This window comes from Otolemur garnettii, unplaced genomic scaffold (assembly GCF_000181295.1).
Source record: "Otolemur garnettii isolate 467f Iridium unplaced genomic scaffold, OtoGar3 scaffold00018, whole genome shotgun sequence".
Taxonomy (NCBI): domain Eukaryota; kingdom Metazoa; phylum Chordata; class Mammalia; order Primates; family Galagidae; genus Otolemur; species Otolemur garnettii.
This window is the reverse complement of record NW_003852413.1, coordinates 22229096-22243907: the sequence shown is the minus strand read 5'-3', so window position 1 is coordinate 22243907 and position 14812 is coordinate 22229096. Positions and strand designations below refer to the sequence as shown.

The following is a 14812-nucleotide window of genomic DNA, read 5'->3' as shown; positions in this document are numbered from 1 at the left end:
TTCGAACCTGCCACCTTAGGTGTATGTGGCTGGCGCCTTAGCCACTTGAGCCACAGGCGCCGGGCCATATGCTTTAATCTTGCTTGGGTACATTCTAAGAGTGGAATGGCTGGGTCATATGACAAGTGCATGTTTAACCTTCTTTTTTTTTTTGCAGTTTTTGGCCCGGGCTGGGGTTTGAACCCACCACCGCCAGCATATGGGGCTGGAGTCCTACTCCTTTGAGCCACTGCCCTGTATAACCTTTTTTAAAACTTTTTAAGAGGCTGCCAAAGTGGTTATATTATTTTACTTTCCAACTAGCAGTATATCAGAGTTTCAGTTGCTTAACTGTCTGACAAACAGCTAATGAAGTCAATGTCAATCTTTTTTATTTATTTTAACTATTCTAATGGGTATGTAGTAATTTGTAATGATTTATTTTATTTTATTTTATTGTAGAGACAGAGTCTCACTTTATTTGCCCTCGGTAGAGTGCCGTGGCGTCACACGGCTTATAGCAACCTCCAACTCCTAGGTTTAGGCAATTGTCTTGCTTCAGCCTCCCGGGTAGCTGGGACTACAGGCGCCCGCCCGGCTATTTTTTGTTGCAGTTCAGCCGGGGCTGGGTTTGAACCCACCACCCTTGATATATGGGGCCGGCGCCCTACTCACTGAGCCACATGGACCGCCCATGATTTATTTTTTTGAGACGGAGTCTCACTATGTTGCCCTCAATAGAGTGCTGTAGCTTCATAGCTCATAGCAACCTCAAAGCCTTGGGCTCAAGTGATCCTCTTGACTCAGCCTCCCAAGTAGTTGGGCCTACAGGCACCTGCCACAACACCCAGCTATTTATTTTTTGTTGCAGTTGTTATTGTTGTTTAGCAGGCCTGGGCTGGATACGAAGCCACGACCTTTGGTGCATGTGGTCAGTGCTGTAAGCACTGTGCTACAGAGGCCAAGCCAAGGTCAAGTAATTTTTCAAATCTCTGATCATTTCTTATTTGGGTTATTTCTTTCATTAAAAAATGGAAAGATTGGGGCAGTGCCTGTCGCTCAGTGGGTAGGGAGCCAGCCCCATATACCAAGGGTGGTGGGTTCGAACTTGGCCCCAGCCAAACTGCAACAAAAAATAGCCAGTCTTTGTGAAGGGCGCCTGTAGTCCCAGCTACTCGGGAGGCTGAGGCAAGAGAATAGCCTAAGCCCAGAGTTGGAAGTTGCTGTGAGCTGTGACACCACCACACTCTACCGAGAGCGATAAAGTGAGTCTCTGTCTCTTTAAAAAAAAAAAGGAAAGTATCGAAGCAGTACCCTGAACCCCATAAATGCATCAATGTACAAAGTTATGATTTAATAAAAAAATAATTAATTATAAAAAAGGAAAGACCTTAGATATAATATTTTAAATACAAGTTCTTTGTCAGATATATGTTTTGCAAATATTTTATTCCAGTCTATGTACTCAACAGTGTCTTTTAAAGAGCAAAAGATTTCAATCTTAATGAAATCAAATTTATTTTTTCATGCTTTTTGTGCTCTATTGTTTCTCTTTTTTCTTTTAGTTGGATCATTTTACCCCTTACATTTAAGTATTTCTAGTTGATTTTTATATATGGGTAGGGTAAGGGTCAAAGCTTTTTGTTTGTTTTCAGGGTGCAAGTGTGTTCATTATAGCTCATTGTAACCTCAAACTCCTGAGCTCAGGCAACCCTCCTGACTCAGTTCCTGATTAGCTAGGACTATAGGTGAGTGCTACCACACCTGGCTAATTTAAAAAAAAATTTTTTTTTGAGACAGAGTCTCACTCTGTCACCCTGAGTAGAGTGCCATGGTAGCATCATAGCTCACGGCAACATCAAACTCTTGGGGTCAAGTGATCCTCCTGCCTCCTCCTCCCAACTAGCTGGGAGGCGTCCGCCATGGTGGCCAGCTAGTTTTTCTACTTCTTTTTTTAGTAGAGATAAAGTCTTGCTCTTGCTCAGATTGGTCTTGAACCCCTGAACTCAAATACTCCACCTGCCTCAGCCTTCCAGAGTGCTAGGATTATAGGAATGAGCCACTGTACCTGGCCTTTAAATTTTTTTTTATAAAGATAGGAGTCTTGGGCGGTGCCTGTGGCTCAGTGAGTAGGGTGCCAGCTCCATATACCGATTGTGGCAGGTTCAAACCTGACCCCAGCCAAACTGCAACAAAAAAAAATAGCTGGGCATTGTGGTGGATGCCTGTAGTCCCAGCTACTTAGGAGTCTGAGGCAAGAGATTCGCCTTAAGCCCAAGAGCTGGAGGTTGCTGTGAGCTGTGATGCCACAGCACTCTACTGAGGGTGACAAAGTGCAACTCTGTCTCTAAAAAAAAGGGGGGGGGTGTCATTATGTCGCTCAGGCTGGTCTTAAACTCCCAGCCTCAAGCAATTCTCCTGCCTCAGCCTCCCAAAATGCTAGGCTTACAAGTATGAGCCACTATGATTGGCCTGTTTGTTTGGGGTTTTGTTTCTATGTTTTACATTTGACTATTCAATTGTTTCAGCACTATTTGTGGAAAACATTATCATTCCCCATTGAATTTCCTTGGCAATTTCATTGAGCACCAATTGATAATATATGTGCAGACCTATATCAATTCTCTATTCTGTTCCATTAGTCACATAGCTCTATTAATGCTAATAGCATTACCATAGCTTTAAAGTAAGTCTTGAAATCACAAAGTGTAAGCTCTCTTTTGTTTTTCTTTTTCAAAATTGTTTTGGCTGTTCTAGGCTTTTTGTATTTCCACATAAATTTTCAAATCAGCTCATTAATTTCTTTTAAAAAAAGTCTGTTGGGATTTTGATTGGGATTGCACTGAATCTACAGATCTCTTTTTACAGATTTTTTTCCCCCAGTTAACGCTTGTTTCAGCAGTGGTCTTCAATTCACTTATACACCACCTTAATAACCTAGAACATGACTGGTCTCCCTCCAGTATACTGAGTTGTGGCTCCTTAAACACCTGTGAACTTACTTTACTCATTACTTCCCTACTTAAGTATCTTGGGCACCAGCCTCTCACCCTCAGGTCAAATGTTACACCTCTCTGAAGCTCTCTCTAACCCATCCTGGACCCTGAGTTAATCATTCATTTGTTTAGGCCTCATACCACTTGTCCTCACCTCCCTCACAGGCACACAGAACTTTGAATTACTATTTAATACCACCTTGAGTAGTCATTACTTGTTCATGCATCTTTCTCCTTGAATGGACAGAACTCTTCCAGGCAAGGACTACATTATTATTATTTTATTTCATTTTTTAAAAGAGATTGAGATCTCACTCTGTTGTCCAGGTTGGAGTACAGTGGCATGATCCTAGCTCACCATAACCTCAAATTCCTGGGCTCAAGGGATTCTCCCACCTTAGCCTCCAGGGTAGCTAGGATTACAGGTGCCTGTCACCATGCCCTGCTAAATACTTTTTTTTTGTAGTGATGAGGTCTCACTGTGTTGCCCTTGCTTATCTTGAAATCCTGGCCTCAAGGGATCCTCCCTCCTTGGCTGGGATAACAAGTATAATCCACTATGCCTGGGACCATATTCTTTCTTATCTTGGTATTAAAGGCATCCTTTTTTGAATTAAACTTTTTGAGATAATTGTAGATTTGTACCCAGTGTTTTTTTTTGTTGTTGTTGTTTTGTTTTTTGAGACAGAGCCTTAAGCTATCCCCCTGGGTAGAGTGCTCTGGCATCACAGCTCACAGCAATCTCCAACTCCTGGGCTCAGTGAGTCTCCTGCCTCAGCCTCCCAAGTAGCTGGGGACCACAGGCGCCCGCCACAACGCCCCAGCTATTTTTTGGTTGTAGCCGTCATTGTTGTTTGGCGGGCCCGGGCTGGATTTGAACAGCCACCTTAGGTGTATGTGGCTGGCGCTTTAGCCACTTGAGCCACAGGCGCCTAGCCTTTGTATCCAGTTTTAAGAAATAATATAATAGAGATTCCACATACCCTTTACGTAGTTTCCCTCAATGGTAACATCTTCAAAAACTTCAAAAACAGATATCATATCGACAATGATGTAATCCACTCATCGTTCTCAGATTTTCCCAGTTTAACATGTACTCACACGTGTATATGATACGTGCGTGCGTAGTTAAGGACATCTTTTTACTATCTAAACATTAACAATGACTTATTTAGCTCCAACTATATTTCAAAGAGCTGAATTCTAGAAATATAAAACAAGGTCGCTGCTTAAGTGAAGTTCACAATCTCGTCGACGTTGACTGAAGTTGTTTGGAAAGTAACTTGGTATAAAGGCAGTTAATGAGCTACTCCGGGTATTTTGAGATCCCGGAAGTACCTAGTTCACTTTTCTTTTCTGTTTTTGGTGGTTATGAGGAAATAGGGAAGGAACTCAGGGTAGGTTTTCATGAAGGCCTGCTACTAGTAGCTACTGAATACATGTGTTAAAATCATGTTGAACCCAACATTATTTTCCATGTAGTCTCAAGCAAATCCTCACTTCCCTGAGGGTTCTACTATTTGCACATTCACTTGGCAGGTGGAAGACTCCAGCCTCAGCGTTCTTCCGTGCCTCTTCTCACAGAGTCATGCAGTAAGGACGTGAGAGGAGTGAAAAGCGCCCAAGAAGTCTGACTTCAAGTCCAGTGCTCTCTTCCCCTAATAGCAGTAAGTGGGGCACACACCCTGGCAACATATGCCTTATCTCTATTTGGAACTTTGCCTCCAACCCCCTCTCCGTTTTCTTGGCTGCCTTGCAGGGTAGCTTTCCCACGTGGCAACTCCGGGGAGAACCAGTGGAGCGTACAACAGAAAACACCAGGGAGAACAGACACCGTGCAGCCACCAGCCACGTGTGGATCACTACCCCAGCCAGTGCGTGGCTGCCCGGGCGCATGCGCACGCCGGGAGGCTGTACCTCTGTTCCAGCGCGACAGGAGCCAGGGGCGGGACCGGAAGTCACTCTACGCCTCTTGGTTGCCTAGAGACGGAGCACCTACAAACTGACCAGAAGTTCTCTGGCTTCTTTCTCTTTATTTCTCTGCTTTCGCCCTTCCAACTCTGGTCACCATGGTGGACCCTGAAGTCGAGACCTTGCGAAGCACCTTTCCCTCTTACATGGCGGAGGGCGAGCGACTTTATCTGTGTGGGGAATTTTCTAAAGCCGCGCAGAGCTTCAGCAACGTGAGTCCCGCTCTGAACCTATCCACCACGCGTCACCACTTTGGATTACAGTTAACACTGAGGCCCTGATGGTGTATGGAGGAACCTACTGTTTCTGTTATTCACTGATTCCTGATCCATACAGCAGTGTTACAGTTAAGCCCCGTGCTTGGTCTTTTCTACCAATTCCCACTTGCATTCTCCATTCTCTGCATTCGCAGTGACCTCTTCCTCTACTCTTAAATGTTTCGTGATAAACTGGCCTCATTTCCACTAAGCAGCCTCAATTTCCCATCATTGACTGGTAGATTGGGTGGGAGGTTGCACGTAGAAGCCACAGTGTCTCTATGATAGAGTTGCTTATAAAAGGTGATCAGTAAGTAACGTTATTATAGTAATCTTGGGTTTTTTGTTTGTTTGTTTTTTGAGACAGAGCCTCAAGCCGGGTAGAGGCTGGGTAGAGTGCAGTGGCATCACAGCTCACAGCAACCTCCCAACTCCTGGGTTTAAGCAATTCTTTTGCCTCAGCCTCCCAATTAGCTGGGATTACAGGCGCCTGCCACAATGCCCTGCCATTTTTTGGTTTTAGTTGTCATTGCTGTTTGGCAGGTCCAGGTTGCATTCAAACCCGCCAGCTCTGGTATCTGTGGCTGGCACCTTAGCTGCTTGAGCTATAGGCGTGGAGCCATAACCTTGGTTTAAATTGTAACACCTCACCTAAAGGGGACTGGGTACTGCTTGAGGATATCAAGTACACGCTGAGCATGACACAAGCATATGAAGGGATACTGTTACTACTCTATTTTATAAGTGAAAAAGTTGAGGAAACTGATAGCGAAGTTGAACAATATGGCCAAGGTCACTGAACTAGCAAATGGCAGAGGAAGCATTCAAAGCCAGGCACTTATTGGGAAGCTGAGGCAGGTGGATCGCTTGAGCTCAGGAGTTCAAGCCCAGCCTGAGCAGGAGTGAGATGCCTGTCTCCACTAAAAATCAAAAACTGAGGCAAGAGGATTGCTTGAGCCCAAGAGTTTGAGGTTGCTATGAACTGTGATGCCATGGCACTCTACCAAGGGCAACAAAGTGAGACCCTGTCTCAAAAAAAAAAAAAAAAAAGAAAGAAAGAAAAAGAAAGCCAGGCCCTTAGACTCCCCTGCTGAAGTGCTAACCACCACACCATACATGTGGATAGGTAAACTCTAAGTTGCTATAAATGGTTCAAGATCTCTAATCAGTCCTGAGAGTCCCCCTAAAGTCAAACTTCTCAACTGCTACCCAGAGTCTTTTGTTCTTTTCAATCACCAGCTGTACCCTAAAACAGAAATGATGACCATATGGGTGAACAATTAAGTTCACAAACCCTGCCTCCTCTTTCTCTCATCTTGCTGGAGAAGCTCAGGCAGAGAAAAAAAGAATACCCCAAGAGTCTGGGTGTGGTGGCTCACATTTTAGTAATCCTAACACTCTGGGGGGCCAAGGCAGGAGGATCCCTTGAGCTAAGGAGTTTGAGACTAACCTGAGTAAAAGTGAGACCCCCACCTCTACTAAAATTCAAAAAATTAGGTGGGCGTCTGTGGTAGGCATCTGTAAGTCCCCACTACTCAGGAGGCTAAGACGGGGAATCGCTTGAACCCAGAAGAATGCTGTGAGCTAGGCTGATGTCCCAGCACTGGGCAACAGGGTGAGACACTGTCTCACAAAAAAAAAAAAGAACACCCCAAGGGAAGGTAGCCTTGGATGAGAAGTGGTCTGTTTCCAGGAAAGATACTAGCTACTTCCTCTTCTTAGAAAAATAGGAAGGACTTAGAAAGGGATGGGTACAGTATGATACCTCAGGGAGGACAGTACACCACAGACTATGGTAATCATCCCTAACAGAAGGGGACATGGGAATTTGGGAATCACTCATCCCCATTTTATGACCAAAAATCACAAGTTCAGTTTCCCTGGCATTATCATTGTAAGCCCCTGAAGTAGTGATTAGTTTCAGTTAGCTACATAAAAAGAGAAGGCTAGTGGAATGCAACTTTCTTGCAGACTGCATTTTGTTCTAAAATCCATTTTATTTGTCTTTAGAACACTTAGCCTTTGAAATTTGTCTTGTGTGTGTTGTGCAGCCATTTCAGGTTTGTGGTTGAATATGATGTGCAAAAACCATTCTTCTGTTCTATTGCCTGTGTGGATTGGGGGGATCCCAGGCACTGGCAGAAAGTCAGTGTATATACAGTGTAGCATATTCTCACATCTCCACTAGTAGTTTCCACAATAGCTGTGAGTCAACCTTGCTCAAGACAGCTACATGCAGATAATGAAGTAGAATGAGCAAAGATCAGTGTTGTGCTCTTTTGTCTGATAAGATCCAGAGCATGTTTGCTGGCTTGAAGAGTCCCCTTGAAACTCTGCAGGACGGTCTGGGCTGCCCTTTCAGTTGAACTTCTACCTTGTTCTTCATGGTGCCTGTCAAGCTGAATGGTTCCTTTCTCAGGCTCTTCAACTTCAGAATGGAGATAAGAACTGCCTGGTTGCCCGCTCCAAGTGCTTCCTGAAGATGGGAGACTTGGAAAAATCCCTGAGGGATGCTGAGGCTTCACTCCAGAGTGACCCAACTTTCTGCAAGGTGACTACATGAAGAGGGAGAGTACTCAATCTTGCTTTCCCCACTCCCATTGCCTGTAGCAGCCTCTGGTTATAAGTAGGCCACACTGCCTAGTGTTTGATGTCACCTTGCTCTCCGTAGGTCACTTGGTTAGTTTCCCGCCCCCTTTATCCCAGCCTTCACCCTCAACCTAGGACTCTTCTGTTCTACCATACCTGAGTCTTGTAAGGCCTTATGTCTCCACATTGATTTGACTTCCTCTCATTCCAGGGAATTTTACAAAAGGCTGAGACGTTGTATACCATGGGAGACTTTGAGTTTGCCTTGGTGTTCTATCACCGAGGCTATAAGCTGCGGCCTGATCGGGAATTCAAAGTTGGAATTCAGAAAGCCCAGGAAGCCATTAACAATTCAGTGGGAAGTGAGTGATCACAGGGAACATGTCTTTATAAAGGAAGGCTCTTGGAATCCTTAGGTTTAGAGCAGTGGTTCTCAACCTTCCTAAAGCTGCGACCCTTTAGTATAGTTCCTCATGTTGTGGTGACCCCCAACCATAAAAATAGTTTTGTTGCTACTTCATGAGGAACTGTATTAAAGGGTCACAGCATTAGGAAGGTTGAGAATGACTGGTTTAGAGGAAGGCCTGAGGTTTAGTGGGTTAGCCCCTACTACCAGGCCTCCAGGGAATCCCACACTTGGATTTGGCTATTGCTAATGCTGTTGAGGACTACAACTTTCTACTAGAGAGACTGGCCCCTGATCCACTGTACTGAGCACTCAGCATCTGGTTTTCTTTTTTTTGAGACAGAGCCACAAGCTGTCCCCCTGGGTAGAGTGCCATTGCATCACAGCTCACAGCAACCTCCAACTCCTGGGCTCAAGCGAGTCTCCTGCCTTAGCCTCCCAAGTAGCTTGTGCCCGCCACAACGCCCAGCTATTTTTTGGTTATAGCCGTCATTGTTGTTTGGTGGGCCCAGGCTGGATTCAAACCCGCCACCTTAGGTGTATGTGGCTGGCACCTTAGCCACTTGAGCCATAGGCGCCGAGCCAACATCTGGTTTTCTTAAAGCCAGATTAGAATGGCTGTTTCAGCCAACTGTGGTGGCTCACACCTGTAACCCTACCACTCTGCGAGGCTGAAACAGGAGGATTGCCTGAGTTCACGGGTTCAAGACCAGCCTGAGCAAAAGCGAGACTCTGTCTCTAAGAAAAGTAGCCAGGCACTGTCGCAGAGGCCTGTAGTCCCAGCTACCTGGGAGGCTGAGGCAAGAGGATCTCTTGAGTCAAAGAGTTTGAGGTTGCTGTGAGCTATGATGCCATAGCACTCTACTAGGGCAACTGAGTGAGACTGTCTCAAAAAAAAAAAAAAAAGACTATTTCAAAGTGGGCCTACCTTTAGCCTGGCATCATAAGCTAGAATGGGGTCCAGCCTTCCCTAATCCTTGGCTTCCTCCCTTATCACATGTGTACTAAGGGCTGGTCTTACCAGTCAGTTCAATGACAGAGGGAAGTGGGAGGTAAATGAGAACTTGCCACTGTGGGTGGTGGAGTGTGGAAATGGCAGTGGCATGGGAGGGAGGATTCCCTTGTGCCTTGGCCTTCCTTTGTTGGAAATCTGGTTGCGATGGCCTTGGGCTAGCCAGGGCTGTCTACCTCCTAGGAGAGTGCTATAGCAAAAAGCCTGCACCGTCCCTCTGCTAGGCTGGATCAGGCCCAGCTTTGCCATAGTCTCCCACCATTTTCCTGCTAAAGGATGCCATTTCCACATAAAAATATGTGATAGGTTGTGCGTGGGGGGCCTGGCCAACATGAGCTCCAGCTTCTGTCTTTACAGGTCCTTCTTCAATTAAGCTGGAAAATAAAGGGGACCTTTCCTTCTTAAGCAAGCAGGCTGAGGTAAGGGCCCTGGTTCTGTGGGTATGTCCTCTGAGGGAAGAGGCTGAATGTGCCTGAGAACCACAGGCCTTAGTGGCTCTTTTGCCTGCCCATTATAGGCAGCCACGGGATTTTGCCCCATCTCCAAAAAGGGCTTGGGAGTCTAGCTATTTCCCAACCAGGTGTACTGGCTGTGGTTCTCAGCCCATAGAGAGGCCCTAGAATTGGAGAAATTTGGAATCCCAGACTCTGGGGCGATCGTGGGTACACTGTTGAAGCTCTGTTGCATTGTTGCTCCATTTTCCCAGAATATGAGAGCCCAGCAGAAGCCTCATCTCATGAAACACCTCTCACACTACTCCAAGGCAGAGTCTAAGCGAAGGGGCTCACCCAAGAGTGAGAAGACTATCCGCCAGCTTCTGGGGGAGCTCTACGTGGACAAGGAGTATCTGGAGAAACTCCTATTAGATGAAGGTTTCAGACTCTCTGTTGGCATGGGGACTTGGGGCAAAAGAAATCTTTGTGTGTCAGGCAGTGCCTGTAGCTCAGTGAGTAGGGCGCTGGCCCCATATACTGAGGGCTGCGGGTTTGAACCCAGTCCCAGCCAAACTGCAACAAAAAAATAGCTGGGCGTTGTGGCAGGCCCCTGTAATCCCAGCTATTCAGGAGGCTGAGGTAAGAGAATCATCTAAGCCCAAGAGCTAGAGGTTGCTGTGAGCTGTGACATCACAGCACTCTACCCAGGGTGACAAAGTAAGACTCTGTCTCTTAAAAAAGAAAAAAAGAAATCTTTGTGGATTTTTAACACATGAGTCAGAGCCTGTTGTGTAATGTGTGGTAGTAGCTGACATGTACCTATGGACAGGTTTTATTAGCATTCTCATTTTACAGATGAGGAAACTGAGGCACAGACCCACGGAAACTAACTTTACACATAGGTGCAATGACAAGGCTTGTGTTTGAATCCAGGAAGTCCAATTTTACAGCCAGTGCTCTTAATCTCTATGGTACCCTGGGAGGGAGTAACAGATTTGGGCTCCTTTCCACTATCATTCCTGAAGGGGTATCCCCTGGGCCTTTCTATGTACGATGGGCAAAGGAATCCAGCAGACAGATCTCACATCCAAGGATATTAGTACTAGAATGTTGTGAAACATCGTCTATTAGTACTAGAATGTTCTGAAACATCATCTGTTCTGATCTCTTGTTCTGTATTAATAGATTAGAAAATAGGGATCCTGATTGGGGATTAACTTTTCCCAAGATGGCAAGCAAGTTAATGGTAGAATTGACACTGGAACCTGGGCCTCCTAACCTCCAGGCCAATGCTCTTTCTACCACTCCTGTGGTGCCAGTGACAGGATATAGGACAGGGCCCTAAAACGAATGTCTCACATAAACATAGGGGTGGGAGTATTGCCATCAGCTGATAAGCCTGAGCAGGGGTCACCCTTGAACTGACTTCCCAAGGTCAGTACAGGGTTCCCTGCAAGGCTATGACACAGCACAGCTTCATTGCTGGCACAGCTCCTGGGCAACAGGCTTGAATGCTTCCTGTTCTCCAGGGGACCTACTATGGAGGGAAGAGGTAGCCTGAACATGACCCCAAGTGGCCTTGCAGCTTTATTACCAACTCTCACCACTGGCTAGGCAGTGGGAACGGCTTGGGCACACCCCTGCAGCTGCCAGCACACACTGGCCCACTTGGCACCTGAAGAATCATTGGGTACTGGCAGCTAGGCCAGATCGTACATTTAAACTCATTCTGCTCTGAGGATACAGCTGGAAATGGGGGAGTCCTGAGGGCAGGAGGCTCCTTGGTGATCTACCACTGCTCCTTCTATTAGCTCTCAGATCTTGCCTACATGCCTGTTCCATGGGAGTGCCTGAAAGGGGGCTCTGGCCTCATCTCAGCCTGGAGAAGCTTACTCTGCCACCACGTGGGCTCACTATCTTCCCCATTTCCACAGATCCAGGCAGAGCTCCTCACAGTGGGCCCTGCCACAGGGACCCAGAGCCAAGAGGTGACTCCCTCAGAGGCCTGTTCCCCTTGGCACCTCCTTATACCCCTTCTCCACAGACCTTATCAGAGGCACCATGAAGAGTGGTTTGACTGTGGAAGACCTCATCATGACAGGCATCAACTACCTAGACACCCGCAGTGACTTCTGGAGACAGCAGAAACCCATCTACGCCAGGGAGCGGGACCGGAAGTTGATGCAAGAGAAATGGCTGCGGGACCGCAAACGTAGTCCCTCACAGACGGCCCATTACATCCTCAAGAGCCTGGAGGACATCGACATGTGTGGGTGGTGTTCTCAGAGGGTCTGGGTAGATGCCTGCAGTCCCTTGCCAGGTGGGGAGGGGGCAGTAATAGCCTGAGTCCCTTGCCTCTCTGACCAGTGGTTGGTATCTGGCAGGAGGGGAGTTACCCCATCACCAGAGGAGGCCACCCTCACCTCCACATCACTCCTTTCCCTTCCCAGTGTTGACCAGCGGCAGTGCTGAAGGGAGCCTTCAGAAAGCTGAGAAAGTGCTGAAGAAGGTACTGGAATGGAACAAAGAAGAGGTACCCAACAAAGACGAACTGGTTGGAAACTTGTACAGCTGCATAGGGAATGCCCAGATTGAGCTGGGGCAGATGGCAGCAGCCCTGCAGAGCCATAGAAAGGACCTGGAAATCGCCAAGGAATAGTGAGTCCCCTGGGGCAGGCCAAGGCCATAGGCCTTCAGAGGAGTGGGGTCTGGGGCTTTGCATGGTCAGGACTGCTGATGGCTTAGCACCCATTTTCCGTCCTGCATGCTTGAGGCAGATTCCTCCAGAGGTAGGGACCACCTGCCCAGGACTGAGATTAGGAGGCAAACCTAGAATGTTAGCCTTTTTGCCACAAAGAGGAGGGTGATGGCTCAGAATTCCAAAGAACTAATGATCTGGCTCATAAGGATATTTTTATTCTTACCTCATCTCAACTAGCATGTGTCAAGCCCCAGACACGCCAGATGCTGCTAGCATTGGGAGCACCGCAGTGAGGAAACACAAGGGTCATTTCCCTGTATATGTCAAAGGGATATAGCTTATTTGCAGTTGTGATAAGAGCCAGGAAGGGAAAGTACAGGATCCAGTGCTGTAAGAAATACGTTCCAGGAGGACTTGACCGAACACTGGGAACATACATGGTCTGTGGGAAGGCCCTGGGGCAAGAGGAAGCTTCAGGCTGGAGAGCATCCAGCACTGCCGGGGAAGAGTGGGTGGGGCTTGGATCACGCAGGGCCTGGTAAGCCACAGTGCTGACCAGCATGGACTCTGGAGTGAGGCAGACCTGGCTTTGGAACCTGTGCCTCCAGCTGTGGGACATGAGACAAGTCACTTTAGTTCTCTCAGCCTCGGTGTTTGCTCTGTCGGCTGGGCATAGCAATAGCACCTGCCCCTCAGGGAGGAAGGGAAGATGAAATGCAAAGGTTCAGGACATGTGACTGGCGTTTGCCCCAGTAACATCACCCCTCCCAGACAGGAGGTCTTCTCTAGACTTAATAGCTTCTGCCCAGAGGTACCATCACTGACTGGGCACCCCGGTTCTACCCTTTGGAATCATTTTTGATCTAGTGTTCTGTGCCTACTCACCTTGGCAACTAGCCCTCAGCCTACCCCAGCTTCTCTCTTTGCCTCTGTAGTCTCTGTCCTGCTGCTCCCACCAGTCTCTTCCAGGGACACATGTTTTCCTCTACCATGTATCCTTCCCCTGCTGTCATAGACCTAGGCCCCTCATTGACTGCAGGTTAAGAACCAAACCCCTTCTTGTGGTGCTTAAGGCCTGGTCTAAACCCTCCTCTGCATTGACTTTCTGTGGCAATCTTTCACTGGGGTCAGACTTTCCTGACCACTCCTGTCATCTGTCGTTTCACTGATCCCAGCCCCCAGTGCTGTTCACTACCTGTTCATTTTGGACCTACCTCCCTGTGCTGAGCAGGAGTATCACATATTGCCATTCCAGAAATAGAAAAAACAACATTGGAGATGGAACTGTCTGCATTCTGGCTCTGCCACTTAGAAGCTATGTGGGCATAGTGGCTCACTCCTGTATTGCTAGCATTTGAGGAGGCCATGGTTGGAGGATTTCTTGAACTCAAGAGTTAGAGACCAGCTGACTAAGCCTGAGACTCCATCTCTATTAAATATAGAAAGGGATTAACTGGGCATGGTGGTGGACACCTGTGCTCCCAAATACTCAAGAGGCTGAGGCAGGAGGATTGGTTGAGCCCAGGAGTTAGAAGTTGCAATGAGTTATGATGATGCTACTGTACTCTCGCTGGTGTGACAGAGTGAGACCCTGTCTCAAAAGACAAACACACACACACACACACACAAAAACAATAAGGAAAGAAAGAGAAATGCCTCCTCTATGCCCCTATTGCTCCTCTCTTAAGTTATCCTGTCTGCTCTGTAACACTTAGGACTTTGGAAGGGGCTGTCTTCTATTCCCAACACCTGCCACATTAAGGGCATGTAATAAATGAGTGCTACATGACTGAATAAGTAAACAGAGATATTCCTTAGCAACATTACTTAGTTTCTTTTTAATTTCTCCAAAAGGACCTCACCTGAACAGAACTCTAGGCTTACTTGTGAGTCCCGTGTACCCTGAACTCTCTCATTCTAATCAGCCACTTGCTGGTCTAAGTAGCTCCTTCAGGGCCTCCAGTTCTCATTTATTTTTCTGAATACTCTGTACTTGATTTGGTTTCATGCCTTTTTTTTTTTTTGAGACAGGGTCTCACTTTGTCACCCTGGGTAAAGTGCCATGGTGTCATTGCGCACAGCAACTCAAACCCTTTGGCTCAAGAGATCCTCTTGCCTTAGCCTCCTGAGTAGCTGGGACTACAGGTGCCCACCTCAATGCCTGGCTATTTTTAGAGATGGGGTCTTATTCTTGCTTAGGCTGGTCTCAAACTCCTGAGCTCAAGCAATCCACCCACCCTGGCCTCCCAGAGTGCTACGATTTTAGGCATGAGCCACTGCACCCGCCTGTTGAGTGCTATTGTGATTTCGGTTCTTTTTTTTCAGAGATGGGGTCTTACTATGTTGCCCAGGCTGGTCTCAAACTCGTGATCTCAAGTGATCTTCTGGCCTTGGCCTCCCAAAGTGCTAGGATTCTAGGCATAAACTACTGTTGTCATTTGTTAGTACATACTGGTTTTTTTTTTTT

The 14812-nt window shown here is 47.0% G+C and overlaps 1 protein-coding gene across 2 annotated transcripts in view; it reads left to right on the top strand.

Annotated features, from left to right (window-relative positions):
• The first annotated feature begins 4912 nt into the window (after positions 1–4912).
• TTC25 (tetratricopeptide repeat domain 25) overlaps positions 4913–14812 on the top strand; it is a 25929-nt gene continuing 16029 nt past the window's right edge. Inside the window, exons 1-7 of one of the 2 annotated variants that reach the window (XM_003786362.3) lie at positions 4913–5158; positions 7623–7754; positions 8004–8154; positions 9568–9629; positions 9917–10082; positions 11689–11913; positions 12095–12302. In XM_003786362.3, the coding sequence (XP_003786410.1) occupies positions 5045–5158; positions 7623–7754; positions 8004–8154; positions 9568–9629; positions 9917–10082; positions 11689–11913; positions 12095–12302 (1058 nt within the window). In that variant the 5' untranslated portion in view covers positions 4913–5044. The remainder of the gene's footprint in view (positions 5159–7622; positions 7755–8003; positions 8155–9567; positions 9630–9916; positions 10083–11688; positions 11914–12094; positions 12303–14812) is intronic. The other variant, XM_023511279.1, reaches the window with a different exon arrangement.